Here is a 15,583-nt window from a genome sequence, read left to right as displayed (position 1 = left end):
ATTAGTTTTACAGTCCTGAATACGCGCGTTTAAGAGTTTAATTTTCTTAATGGTCAGGTAAAAACGTACATCAACAGAAATTTGTACCTAAGTAGTTATTTTATTCAGATGTTGTAATTAATGTCCGAGAAGGTTGGAGTGCAAAGGGGTCCTGAGTCTACCAATTCAAAGTTACTGCTTTTGGTCTCGTAAGGACGTTCCCTAAGGACTATAACCCAAATTGCGTGTACTTGATTAAATAAACATGTTTTTCTCGAGCGTGTACTGATATACAGCTGGTCTACCAACAGTTTCGAGTTCCGAATCAATCGAATTCGATGCAAACACTTAATAAATACTTATGAACTTTCGAATGATGCTCAACGTGATCCGTAACGAATTAAAACAATTAAAAACGAAGTTTTCCATTTTAATACTAAAATAAAACAACAGCTATCCATTTAAATAATTAATTATACTGAATTTAGTATGTTCACACTTTATATGGAACATAATGTAAATTTCTGGAATGATCGATTTGATTAAAATATTTTATTGAATCGAAGTAAAAATAAAATCGGAATCAAATCTAAAAGTAGACTTTCAAAGTACAACAAAAAAGCATGTTTCAAGTAACCTCACAGAGTTCAAAGAGTAGCAAAGTTCCATCTAATGTTGCTCTGGTATGGTGTCTGTTTTTAATATGAAATTATTATTCCAATTCCAATATTTATTTTGGTTTAAAGACTAGGTGTATTCTACATAAATATTGGTAAATGTAAATTAAATCTCTATTCACGTATGTATTAAATTTGTACAATGTTTACAAAAGCCCTCAATGCGCGAATGTGTTTCATTGATTGATAGCAAGTTTCAATTGCTCACAAAATTTAAAAAAAATTAAGCCATTGCTGCGGTTCAAATTAACGACCTCAGGGCTATAACTGCTCGCCTATACACCGGCCTCATACTGCCGAGGTGGCCACGATAGAGGATATATATTAATTAACCACATAAATGGATTATCGATACAAATATTAGTGATGTAAGTTACAAAATACATTTAAATCATCATAGTACAAATATAATAACTACGAAACCGCCCCAAAGAACAAAGTTAGCTTTTAAAACGTTAACAAAAGTGAACAAATTCATCGAAATCCGCGCTTTATTCAAAACGACGCTTCATTACTTATACGAGCAGTATGGTTTCCAGTTATCTACGGAAACGAGCTCGGGGAACTAAATCTGGGGCTCGACTTACCGAAGTATTAGCGGGAACTATCCTATCTCCTCAGCACACTTGTGCATTTAAGATTTAGGTAAGCGCTGTTCAATGAACGGCAGAACTCGTATTTCAAAGGTTTTCCGTATGGACGCAGCATTCAGAATTCAATAAATTCTCTATGTTATTATACTTTCCGCCCTTTCGGGTTAGAATTTTAGACCTTATAACCGCTTTGGAAAATTTTACTGATATCTTTATTGTCCATCATCCTGTTTGGATATGCTTTACAAATCCGCTGTGATTGAAATACTTTTAACCCCCCGACATTAGGAAACCGGATATGTTTTGTTTCTTTATTTTATTTACGTGTCAAAGCTCAATTATCTGTAGTCTGATATTGATTATTGAGGTATCAGATAATTTGCTTCAGCTACGGAGACGTCTCACAGAAAATATTTTCTAATCTTTTAAGTAGTTTTAATTAAAAATATATTTAGTATAAAAATTCTACCACGTATATAAGTTAATACGAATCACACAACGCTTTGATAATCCTGACTAAATTTCTAATTGATTTTAACCTATTAGGTAGACTGTTGTAATCATTTTTATATCATTTATAATAATTGGTACTCATTAAAGCAAAACTATAATTAAAAAGGATCGACTCCTGTAAGCTTAAACCTGTCTGTCCATAAAGCTTAATGAAATATATTAAAGTTTAAACTTTACTTGATAAAGTTTTGTATTATTTAGTAGCTACTAAAAAATAACTTACGAGAATATTTCCGTCCTTACTACCCGTATCACCTCGTCCGTTCGTTCTTTGCACCACTGATGTCCTTAAAGGCCCATGAGGCCATGAGGGCCATGGGTGGCCGTAAAACTTCGCACCAGGAGGTAAGCCCCTAGCCTATTTTAACCTACTGTTTTGTATTTTTTTAAACCCGTGAAATACATTAAATATTTGTGAATTTATACACAAATATTTAAGCGAAAGATAATACGGTAAATTATTAATATCAACGAAGTAGTAATTCCGACCCCCATTCAGGGGGATTAAAGGGATCGGTAAGCAAATTAATCAGGGAAAATCTATACAAATAGTTGAGAGGAATAACGAAATGTCAACCGATACGAGCGAATACATTTTATCAAACTAAGCCCAGATTTCGGCCGCGGCCGCAAATACGCACAAATAAGCAATTTACAATTCTGATCCGTGGACTGAACTCACCTATTCATCATTTAGATTTATAGTCCTTTTATCTAGACGATCTGTTTTCTTGTTTAATTAATGGAAATAAGCAAGGAAACTCTTGGGATAATTGTTTGGATTAGATTTCAACCAGAATAAAAAGAGCTTCCAAGAAATATTTAGTTTAATATCACTTTTCACGGTGATTATTAGCTTTTGTTTGATAATAATTAAAATACACTGTATTAAGTTAATATGAGTCCGAAGCTTAATTGGTCTTGCTACAGCCACTTGCTTTATTGCAGCATTTACGCAAGGTCCAGGGTTGAATTCGAAAGAAAGCAATATTGAATATTCGCTGTATAACAGTTCCGGGTACCAAAAACATAAACCTCGATGCTAAAGACATTTAATGGAAATCTTAAAATAGTAATTTATTACAATTAATCCTATTCAAGTCGGGCACTTCAAGATGTTAAAAAAACACTTTATAAACTATTAAATCAGTTTATTTTTAACTACAAAAAATTGGATCGCACAATGTTATGTAAAATAATTAAACACTTTGTATTTTAATAAAAAATTAGGAAATAAAATTGTATAATAATACTAAATAATATAAAATGACGTAATGTTTCAAAGACATCACAAAGTCGACAATGCCTTGAATATGATAAATTGATAATTATTATAATTTGAATGTTATTTAAATAACCTTTGATATAACTGTAAATGTTTATAAGCGCCATCTATGAAACTGTCGAAGAGTTGGTAAAAAACTAAATGTTGGGTACCTCGAGTCGAAATATTTTCGATCCAATTTATTATCATCATCCATTGATAACAAATGAGACACCCTTTTAATACTATAAATTTGAGGTTTAAAGTAGTAATTAAAATTTTCACTCAACCGACAATTTCTTAAGCAGAAACAAAACAATCATATTGTATATGATAAGATCGACTAGTTTACTAGTAACTGTAAGGAACTCCATTTAATAAATATACGTCTTGAAACGGGTAAAGTGTATTAAAAATAAATAGATTCGTCATATTCGGATTGTATATATTTAAAGCGCTCAGGTTTACGACTTATTTATAATAGCGCCCTCTTTGTTAACACCAGTTTAACCAAGAAAGCAACTACAAAAGTTTAATATGAGAATTTTAACTTAACTTGTTAGAATATTAGTAAGTAGATCATTGTTTAATAACCAGATCCAAATATTACTTTAAAATATTAATAATTTATGATTTTCGACATATTTAGAAAACACTTACGGCTATTTTAATAAAGATCTGGTAACTATACCAACGAATCTGTCAAACAAAGTGACATTTAGATCAAGAATGCGTAACATGTAAAAGCTTTTTGTCTTATTTTAATATTAGTTATTGGAAAGAGACAGTCATACAAAATAACAATTCTCTAAACATACTCATGGCATTTTTAACATTTTTAAAACATATTTTTTAGGACCAAATTTTATAGGAGTTAAATTACATATTATATTAGCCAATTAATGTGTACCATAAACCAATTTCCTATTCTAGAACATTCAAAAATATGTATTTAACATTACTATGCACACTTAAATTACAAATTGATTGACACCCTGTGCGTTATATATATTTTGCACTATAATTAAACTTGTATAATTTAGACTAAAATTGTGCAATTTATAAATACTTCCTTAAAATGCCCGTCACATATGGCACGACTTAAACTATCTCAAAAAAATGAATCTGTGAAAAAGTAAAAAAAAATCGTTGTTCGCATTTCTACGATATAATTTAGCACCTAGCTAATATCTAAACTCTTTAAGTACTAACAATTGCAAAATATAACATGAGTCAACAATAAATCGAGCGTGTAGGCAAAATTTTATTGTGGACTGACAACACTGTTATTATATGGCAGCACCGGGATTTTTATATTGGTTAGGAGATCGACAGAATCGCACAAAACACGTCTAGGGCCGTATTGATGCATTTCCCAGTCTTTTATATTTTGAAAAGGTTCAAAAGGATTTTTTAAAATAATATGTCATATTGTAGCCTATGTCCTACCAACTTGAACGACAAAATATTTAAGATATTATGTATAAAATTAAACTACCGTGTAAAGCGTAAAAAATAAATTTCCTCTAAAATATGATTACTACAAATATTATTTGAAGACTCCAATTTATTACTTTATCACACCTATGACAGAGCTGATGATAAAGTTTTTAAGGGATATATAACATACATATCGTATTGTTATTCGTAGTACGATGTTGCCATCATAAAATATTTGAAAACAATTATTACTAGTAATTCTGTGCGGAAACAGATTCGGTGTGGCAGCTATTCGAACTCATAAAAGGGGTTAACTAAATAGTTCTATTCGCTACGCATCATTATATTTTTTATGTTTCAAAATGTTTTTCATTCTATTTTAATTTCATCACATACATCGCAGATAATGTCCGCACAGATACTTGACGATTCTAAATTAATAAATTATCCCGTCCAAAATCTCCTAACCAGTCTAAAATACATATTATTAAAACTATGAACTAGCCCACTGTTCATGCAATGTCTTTAAATGCTCGTGTGCCCGTTTACTTATATTCAAAGTAGGTACAATTTCAAACAAACCACTCTCACCGATAAGACTCAGACCGGCCAAGCCCAAATACGTGTGCATCGGATCCGTACACGTGTCCGGCCATTTTGAAAATCCACCAACAACAATATCTTGAGTTTCATAAACATAACTACGATTATTCGCGTAATCCGATAAATGTAATGCGTTCAAAATTTTTAGGGACGCCCCAACCCAAAAACTGTAGCAGGTGTCAACCGGTTTATTAGGTCTCCCTTGAAAACCGTCTATTTGCCTTAAAAGAAGCCACCTTTTAAGACCCTCGATTTGGGCCTCTGATAATTGGTCTAGCTGGTTAGTTAAACTCAGGGTTGCCAAAGCACAGAATGTTGTCCCGCCGTGTGACTCTAATTCCGGGCATTGCGCAATTCCATAGTCGTACCCCTGCAATTCGTTCATATTAAAACACCACAATAACGTTATATCAATGTATGAATATGTTTTAATCAATCCTCAAAAAAATTAATATAATTAAGACATGCCACATACTTTTTATTGGCAACAATAACAAGTTTAAATTGCGTAAATAAAATCAGTGGAGCTGCAACCTTTTTTGGTGTAGGTCTCAGATCTGTATCTGTTTCATGATCATTTGTTAATGTAATAGTCAAGTAGGTGATCACCCTCATGTGCCTTTTTAGGTCTAAAGCAAGCCGGTTTCCTCACGATGTTTTCCTTCACCGTTCGAGCGAATGTTAAATTCGCATATAGAAAAAAGGCCATTGCTGAACAACCGGGGATCGAAAATACGATCTCAGGGGTGAGAGTCGCACTCTGATGCCACTAGGCCAACTATAGCTTTAGCGTAAATAGAAACAAGAATGCACAGGTATAGTCGGAGTTTGAACAATGAAAATGTTATAATGATGGATCCGCATCCGCCTATGAATATAGAATAGCAATAATAATATAAGTACAAAATTATGTGTATATAATAAGGTCCCTTTACCACAAGAGTCGGGGATATTGAAAAATTTATAGAAATATATATAAAAATAGTGGCCAAAACGGAATTCATTTAAGAATTTGTATTATTACTTACTATAGACTTAATAATATAATCCGTAGCACTTTTAATATTGAACCCGGACCAATCGTTCAGTATGTAGCTAATACACGCTGCGCAGTACACGAAACGCATGTCTGACTCGCAGCCAGATAGAGTTGCAGCAAAATTACCCTCTTCAGTTTGTAACGCTTTTACACCTTAAAATACAAATATTATGAATACTATTTTTAAATATATTAAGACAATAAATGATAAAGACACCAAGTTCAGATTGAGAATACATGAATATGATAATAAATCATATCAGTGGAATGAAAGTTCTCTTGTCATACAAAAAATATAGAGACGTCAAGATGCCTACATTTTGACTTTATTAAATAATGATTAATGTATTTTCTAGTTCAAGTTTTATTAACATTACGTTATGATAAATTATAATAATCTGCATCAAAGACGAATTGAATGAAATGTTTTCTAGATTTTTCGACAACAGACGTTTTCAGCAAGCCCCTTTTTATACATTTCAGGCTCTATCATATGTGATAGAGAAACTAAAATGTATAAAAAGTTAACTTCAGTTTCAGGAGGCTATAAAAACTAAACTAAAAATAAACTAACGTAATTTAACTAATAACAAATAACCATTATTTATTAACGGTGGTCGGCGAAATGAAACGAGTGGCAAAATTACACATACAAAGTTATCTTGTTTTGATAATGAAAATAATTGAAGGTGACGTCAAATTTCTTTCACACGCACTTTATTAAGTATCATAATATGTTAGGTATTGCGACTAAATTAATATTAAAAGAAGTATTATAGTAGTACAGAAATTAACGATTTCTTTTTTATTATTATTGCGTCATTTCAAGTTAGTACACTTTTTGTTGCAAATTCCGTACCTATATAATGATATTAAGGACTACAAATAATAAATAGCGATGTACTAAATTTTTAACAATTAGTTTTAAAGCAAAAGGCCATTTTTTTTTAAATGTCTCTGACATCAAAAATTTCCTTTTGGATAGAAGACGAGCGTTTGTTGTCAAATTTCAAAATTATAAGTTTCTTCAGATTTCATTTTTTTTTTCGTATGAAACGTAGCAGGTGTCTTTTAGCCCGGATTTTTGGGAATCTGATGGGATGGACGAAAATATTTATGCTTTTTACGCAGGTCAATAAGAAATAATTTGATTCAAATTTATTTTGACCTTTTAATTATGACCTTCATTTAGATACCTAGCTGTAAAGTATGCGATAAATTTCGAATTTAATTATACCGTTTTATAGTTACTTGCCTTCAATAATTGCTTTTCTATTAACCCTCGAAAGATCATCACCTAACGCCAGTAGAATACAGAGGCCGGTATACGTCATCGCTAAATGGCCACATCTATACAACTTATTCCGTGAATTGAAATCTATGTTCACAGTTGAAGATCCTTGGAACCCACAGACAGACATGTCACCCGCTGTAAAAAAAATATTTAATATCTGAACCTAACTTCATTATAATCGTTTTAAAGGTTTCCTTAACTGATTAGTTAGAACCATAGCGAACTAAGAAAATGTGGAAAAGTATAGAAAACTATATAACATATTTCAATACACTTATAATGCAAAGCTTTTTGTGCTTTTCCACATATGCTTTCGGATTGATTATTAAGGAATTCCACGCGATTAACATCTGCCGAGAAATCATGCCATTAAAAAGATTTGGTATTTCGGTGTATATTAAATATTTTCAGAGTATAGACAAGGAAGGAAATCCTTGACTAATATCGTCACACAATTATCAAGGAAACAAACGACGGCATGGCAGGAATAGATTAACAATCACATCTATTTACGTCTACATGAATAATAAAGTAATAATTATCGATAAATTATTTGTGGCCTGTGGTTGTTTTGAGCATTGCAGTTACAAGTGGTAAACATTTTCTTCAAACCGAGTTGTTAAAGTTAATGATATTTAATCCGAGGAATAGTTTTATATACAAATACTATGTAAAAAAATAATTCTAGTCATTCATTGTAATGTATTGTAATTTTTATGACAACAACGGTTAAATATATGTAAAGCTATTAAAGTGAACCATTATCAAAAACATAAATAGCATTAAAGTAAATAAGTCAGTAGTTATGTGATACCGTGACATACTCAAATATCCTCACGTATGTTTATACATATTAAACCATCATAAAATTTATCACTATCACACTCGACTCTGTCCTCACAGGTAATTATAAATTTAAGAAAGCAATAAAAGTTAATTCATAGAAGGTAAATCAGAAAATTACAGAAGCTTATTTTTATTTACATGACACTCAAGTATATATTTTCATGAATAAAACCACAAGGTTTACACGTAACATTTAAGGTCACGTGAATAGGGCATGGGACAGACATATTTCTGCATGTGTCTTTACGTATGCCTGATTTTAGACATGTCACGTTTCTTCACGTCGTTTTCGTAGGCCACATAGACATGAACACCCACTGGTACAGAGCCATAGATTGATTGCGCAACCTCCGATTTGAATATTGCACTTAAACATAGAGCAAACACTGCGCTGCTCCTATATTAGATTCTGTCAGTTCATATGTATATTATTTATACCTTAATTATTAATGGATGTTTTGTCACATGAATAACTTAATCATACATTATTTATACCTAGTCCAGCCATAGGTTCTGGTAAAATGCAATGCAAAAATGTATACCTACATATTTATTAGTCACAGCAAAAAATAAAACAATATTATATTCGAAATAGCCATCTTTGGCTTTTATAAAGCCCTTTAATCTGTTTGGCTACGAATCTATGGATGTACGCACTGTTTCCATAAAAAATTTCGCCACTGCTTGCTCCAAAGACTCATTAAGAGACTCAATGTCGCCGTGTCGTTTAGAGCAGAAAACTGACCATAAATTGAAGTCTAAAGGCTCGAGAACTGGGCTAGATGAGGGCCAGTCTTCAGCTCTTATAAAGTCTGGAACGTTGGTTTCCAGCTAGTCTTATGTAGTTCGTGCCTTGTGACTAGGCGCAGAATGTTGCTGGAACGTCCAAGGTATATTTTTTAAAAGTGTATTGCTAAGTGGTTTCACAACATGATCCAAGACTGTATCTTGAAACACTTTAGCTGGAGTTTTCACTCCTTTTTCACAAAAATGTAGTTTTGTGACTCCTAGGTAAGACACGCCCCACGAAACTGCGGGGTTACCACTGACGCAGGATGATGACCACGTTGTACCTTTCCGACCACTTCAGCAGCTTATATAGAACTGTGAGCATACACTTTATCATTTTGCTTATTGTAGTATTCTTCAATCGTGAATTTTTTTTATCGGTAAAGAGGATATTTCTGTACTTTTCACCTACGTATCGCGACAGAAGGTGTTTTGATCGATCCACTCTCTTTAAATGTAAAGATTGATTTAGGGCATGTCCTGTATATCGACGATAAGCAACGAGCTAGAGAGTCCTAGCTGGAATCTTCATTTCTCGCGATTACATTTTTTGCTTCCTAATGAGATTTCGACTGTTGATAGTGCTATATATGAACATACAGTTGATAACAAGCTTTTGACGTGTCTGGAATATGACCGTCGGCATCGATACCCACTTTGTGCAAGGCGATCACTGCAATCTTATTTGCTTTAACACCCCATTCCATATTGTAATTTGATAAACACAAAAAAAATGAGCAAAATCGAAGGAAGTTTTTAAAATAATACATGTGTTCCAAATTTAAAATAATTAAAAAGTTGAAATAAAAATGCATTTTCATTATGGGAAATTATTAATTGCACATGTAATAAATAAACGCATATCAATATATTTTCTTCATTTTTATGCTTTTTTACATCAATTAAATTACTTCACTACAAATAAACTAATTGTTTAACAAAACAAGTACTGCTGATAATTCGAAAATATACATTACTTTTATTCTCATAATGCGATACAAATAAATGTATTTAGTTACAAAAATACTGCATGCTTATCATAAATACTGACTGCACAGCAAATTAACCAGAGCGCATGTAGATGATACTCGTTGTCATAACAAAATAACTATCCAAGTCGCATATATATTATTAAGCACAACAAAACTTGCTCATCATATTTGTCGTAATTTTCAAAAAGACATGCTGGGCAAATTGAATAATATTATAGCAACAATTTCATTTCATTTTCATTGCATTTGTCGGGAGTTAACCGCATAGCTCGCGCGTAAGAGCGAAATAGAAATATTTCGTCAAAATGCTTTGCTAAAAGTGTTTGGCACAGTCTATAATGAAAATGTGTTCGGCACACGCAAAAAAAAAACATCCAATAAATGTAGAAAAATCGATCGAGAAGAAGAAACAGAAAGGAATGTTGGATGATATCGACTCGTTGCATTCAGCTACCTCTCGTACGTAAACATGCAAGTTAAGAGCGATTCATAGCATATTTCAAACAGGAGTGGGCTAAAAATGTCAAATTCTTAGAATTTGATCCGGACTAAATACTTAGATAGTAGTAGCAAGATCAACAGCAAGTAGCATTCCATTTAATCAAGATTGGGAAACTTTTGATGGATACAAAAAGAAAGCTTTCGCGTATTGGAGAGTTGCCTTGCCCAACCAACAAACCGCCTGGATGCACGGAAAATGAACCCGCTCCATTTTTTAAAGAACTATATGTGCATGCATATCATCGTACTTGCGACCCGGCTCAAGTACGTGGCACCACCTGCAGAAGCCAAAAATGTGCCTATTGGGCAAAAAAGGACGCGTGGACGCCCCACCAAAGCAAGACCCGCCTTAATAATCCAATAAAAAAGATACTATTTGTATCTAATTTTATACTTTTTTACTGATGTCATTATGTCGTACTTAATAAATAATAAGATGATTATAACCAATAAAAAACTGCTGTAAGAAATACACTAATAGAATCTATATTTAAAAAAAAAGAGTTAATAGGTATAATGTGCATTAGTAAAAAAACTTTGCTTTAAGATAAATAGCCGTATGCTGCGAACATAAATTGTAGTTTATTTAGTAATATTTTGAGTGGAGTATTTTTCTGCGCAATCATTAATTTTGGGATGGGAATTTGGATTATTATTGCATACAAGTATTTTTTTTATTTGCGTTTAAATACTACCCTTTCATTATTAACAGAACTTCTGGCCAGACTAGCTATTTATTGAAATATTAAAGTTATAAAGACTGAAAAATCAAGACAAAACACTTATATTAAGTTTGCTGTAGATTAATAACAAAGGTTAAGATTACCTTATTCCTTTTTTTAAGTGGATGAACCCTTTGAAATATTATATGTTACAAACTTTAATTTTAGCAAAAATTTACAACAATTTATAATATAATACATATAGCATTCTATAACAACACCAACACATTGTATTTGATAATTGGTTATGTTATGTATCTTTATTTAATACACTAACATAGGTTATACATTTAAGGATAACCAAAGAACTAAAATGTTATTATTCTTAATTGCCTTGAAGTGTTACTGACTGGCAAATACAATTATGTTCCCATATTGTATACATGTTGAAATTTAAAATGGAATACATTATACAAGTTTAATTTGTTCCATAACCTTTTATCATATGTCAAATTGCTTGTTTCTCAAAGCAAATTCGCCCATTGAAATTAATTCAAATGCCACACCAGCTCCCAAAACACCCCCTCAGTTGTTTTAGTTAAGTGTTTTTGAGTAAGAAAATGATATCACGTCTTAATTCAATAGAAATCATCTTCTTTGGGCCCATGGTTATAAAAATAAATGTGATAATGTTTTGTAAATGTACAAAAAGTAAAAAAAAGCAATCATAACTTATTAAGTTTCTAAATATCCATTTATTTCCAATGAGACTATTTAGAGTCTTAACCTTACCTTACCTTAAACACAACATATCAAATAAATAGATACTGACAAAATAGATACAAACAAATTATATCACAAAAGATGAAATATATAATTGTAACAGTAAGAGTTTTAAATAGTTACTCACTATCTTTATCTGGATGCACTTGAAGTCTATATATCCACTGTATTATCCTATTTTGAAGTTCAAGAGACATAGTAGAAATGGAGCCTAAAACATCTAGTCCAGATACTGCAAAGTATGCTATGGTTACCCTGAAATTTAATTTAAAACACTGATCATTTCACAGAGCATATAAATTACAAACATTTAAACTGTAAAGGACTGTAAGAAACTAGTCATAAGTTACTCATAATAGTCCTACTTAGGACCATAACTAGGCACCTAGACGCATAGTATATATATATATATATAAATTGATAGTCTTGTCGATCCACTACAAAAAATAAATAAACGTCATAAATAAAATTTAGCTACCTAGTAGTATCATGAGAAGAAAGAGACGCTGGCAAAACATTTAAAAAACGCATAAAGTATTTTCCATGCTGCCGATTAGCTAATATAATACTTTCTTCGTTGTTCATGGTATTAATTTAGCAGGTTAGATATATTTAAACTATTATTACTTGAAATATATATAGTTATCGTCAGATACAACTGTGTGCGATAAGAGGAACTTTGGTATTGCATTAATTTATTCAGACATTTTAAAGGAAGTTAATAAGAGATGACAATTTTACTTTTACTTTAATTATTAATACAAAAACATATATTAATGAATGAAACAGAATGAATTATGAAAGTGATACGACATTACACAGTACAGACTTAGGTCAATACTCAACAGTGACAGTGGAATTTTCAAAAATGTCAAACTATCACATTCGTTTTGACATCTTGTTATCCGAGTTTTGAAGATTTGTGTCTAAATTATCAAAACTCAGATAACATTATGTTATAAAAAAATGGTTTCTTTTTTTATTTTCAAGCACACATACATTTTATGATTATATTTGCCATATTGATTTTTATCTTACAACAGAAGTTTATGTTTTGTCATTTGTTTTTGAAATTCTAATCTGTGATACCAACTGTGTGATCTATTATCTGTGTTAGACCAAAACTTGAAATATGTGAACCTCTGTCCACTATCTCTGTTAAGTATTGACAGCTGTCAGTTGATTCTTTTTCATGGCTGACGTTCAAAGGAGCTAGCCGCAGTCATGAAGGTTCTCAATAAATGTTTTTATTACTAAATATAAGTAAAATTAAACAAAATATTATCCAATCAATTACCGTCTATTGCTTTACTATTAAATTAAACAAAAATATCTTTAATAGGTGTTCTGATACTTTGGGTAAAGTGCGATGAAGTGACCTACAATCATCATGCTTAAATTTTACTTATCAAATGTGTAGTGAAAACTGGAGTGGAATAATGCGGCATGTTCTTAATCAATCTAGTGTATTTATGTTAACAGGAAATTTACAATGTGGTGGCAGCATCTTAACCTGATTTTGTTGTTTATAGTTAAACGTTTCGTACCCGGCAACGGGATGCCAGAAGCTATTTGAAGTGGTGGATGAACATAAGCTCCGTATCTTCTATGAGAAGCGTATGGGCGCTGAGGTCGAAGCTGATCTACTAGGTGACGAATGGAAGGGTTACATACTCCGTGTTGCCGGTGGAAACGACAAGCAAGGTTTCCCTATGAAACAGGGAGTTCTTACAAACAGTAAGTTTTTCAAACAATCTCTATTTAATACGTAAAATTAAATTCGTAGTTTAATGTTTATATAGTGTCAAAAATTAAATGTTAAGGTTTATAACCTTACTTAGAATGTAGAGTAGTAGTGTATATTACACTTTAGTTTAGTCATGATATCAGACATCCTGACTTAATGGAGAGTTATTTAATGTTATTACTGAAATAGAGAATTATTTCAGGTCGTGTCCGTTTATTGATGTCCAAGGGTCATTCTTGCTACAGACCACGTCGTGATGGAGAGAGAAAGCGTAAATCAGTCCGGGGTTGCATTGTTGATGCTAACTTGTCTGTTTTGGCTTTAGTTATTGTACGCAAGGGTTCTCAAGTAAGTTTCTATTAATATGTTAAACCTAATCGTTCTGTGTAATCTAATGATTGTCCTTAAACCTATACCCTGTTCTTACTGTTTCCTAAATCTTCAAATTTAGGTAATTATATGCGGCAGGGGATATTGTATTGTTCTCTGGAAATGCAACAACTTCAGAGTTGTTGTTATTCCATTTTGAAGAACAGACAGCTTAAAATTTATATTGACAGCAAGAGAAACAGTAAACAGTAGAGAAATGTTAGTTATTATTTCTATTCTTAAGGAAATTCCTGGACTTACTGATGGAAATGTACCTCGTCGTCTTGGACCCAAGAGAGCCTCCAAGATCCGCAAACTGTTTAACTTGACCAAACAAGATGATGTTCGGCGGTATGTTGTAAAACGCCTCCTGCCTGCTAAAGAAGGCAAAGAAAATGCCAAACCTAGATACAAGGTAAGCATAATGAATGATATCTAATTTGAAAATTACCCTGGTCACATTTCTCTGATCATGTTTATGATAACTTGTTCAATTTAGACCAGGGAATATAAAATTAGCTCCGAGCAGAAGATTCAGATATCATGTCTGTCTACTTTTACAGTGAGCAAAACATTTAAATTTTATTATATAATCTACATCTTTTAGGCTTAATATTACGATAAAAATAAGTGTTTCTTCAGAAATATTATATATATAATTCTTAATCATAGTTGAGATTATATGATCCTTATTTGTTTTTTATTTAAACCTTAAAATAACTAGTAGATCATAATATACATTTAATCTTTTATAGGCTCCTAGGATTCAAAGGCTAGTAACACCTGAGGTTCTTCAGCGCAGACGCCACCGCCTAGCCCTTAAGAAGAAACGCCTGGCTAAACGTAAGGCATCTGAAGCAGACTATGCTAAGTTGCTGGCTCAGAGAAAGAAGGAATCTAAGGTAATTATTGAAATACTGACTAATGTAATGTTTATACAAATTGTTCAGTTAAGGAATACACTAATGTATTTTTTCGTTTTACAGTTGGTACCATATAATTATAACTTCCAATTTATAATAATTGTCCAAGCTGTAATAGAAAGTGCTGTGTCTTACCCCTTTTCTTACCATTGATGTAATTAAAGGTATTAAATCAGCCACAAATTAACCCTTAAAATTAGCTAATACATATGTATTCATAGGCACTATTTTAGCTATTTGGACACTGTTTGAGCTTAAAAAGGAAACTGCAATATTTATATGAATTTACAGGTACGTCGCCAAGAAGAGATCAAGCGCAGACGTTCAGCTTCAATTCGTGATTCAAAGAGCTCAAATCAGAGCGCACCACAAAAGTGAAAGTCTAAAATAAACTCTTAATAAAATTCTATAGTTTTTTATTGCAAAAATCCTCCCAGACAAGTAAGGTTTCATTTGTTTGAATTGAAAATATGTAGATAAAACTGAATGTCCACTCAAGCACACAAAATTTGCTAGTAATATTGATTTGCACGAGTAATGCAGAATGTATAGATATATACTATAAAAAA

The 15,583-nt window shown here is 31.9% G+C and overlaps 2 protein-coding genes across 3 annotated transcripts; one reads left to right on the top strand and one right to left on the bottom strand.

Annotated features, from left to right (window-relative positions):
* Window positions 1–2,954: 2,954 nt before the first annotated feature.
* On the bottom strand, window positions 2,955–12,792 carry LOC123706988 (geranylgeranyl transferase type-1 subunit beta). 2 transcript variants are annotated; one of them, XM_045656702.1, is made up of 5 exons: window positions 12,454–12,792; window positions 12,103–12,230; window positions 7,364–7,537; window positions 6,098–6,261; window positions 2,958–5,439 (listed from the first exon to the last, which is right to left on the bottom strand). In XM_045656702.1, exons 1-5 carry the CDS (start codon window positions 12,558–12,560, stop codon window positions 4,960–4,962), a joined length of 1,053 nt encoding a protein of 350 aa, XP_045512658.1. In that variant the 5' UTR covers window positions 12,561–12,792; the 3' UTR covers window positions 2,958–4,959. The 2 variants fall into 2 exon arrangements, with proteins under 2 accessions (XP_045512659.1, XP_045512658.1); XM_045656703.1 differs by lacking the exon at window positions 7,364–7,537 and having other exon boundaries at window positions 2,955–5,439.
* A 323-nt stretch (window positions 12,793–13,115) lies between these two features.
* LOC123707500 (40S ribosomal protein S6) lies at window positions 13,116–15,421 on the top strand. The gene is made up of 6 exons (XM_045657592.1): window positions 13,116–13,205; window positions 13,508–13,712; window positions 13,925–14,070; window positions 14,336–14,506; window positions 14,847–14,993; window positions 15,306–15,421. The coding sequence occupies exons 1-6, from the start codon at window positions 13,200–13,202 to the stop codon at window positions 15,390–15,392; spliced, it is 762 nt and encodes a 253-aa protein (XP_045513548.1). The 5' UTR covers window positions 13,116–13,199; the 3' UTR covers window positions 15,393–15,421.
* Window positions 15,422–15,583: the final 162 nt, after the last annotated feature.

This window comes from Pieris brassicae, chromosome 3 (genome assembly GCF_905147105.1).
Source record: "Pieris brassicae chromosome 3, ilPieBrab1.1, whole genome shotgun sequence".
NCBI lineage: Eukaryota > Metazoa > Arthropoda > Insecta > Lepidoptera > Pieridae > Pieris > Pieris brassicae.
The sequence above is the reverse complement of the archived record's forward strand: the minus strand, read 5'-3'. Positions and strand labels throughout refer to the sequence as shown.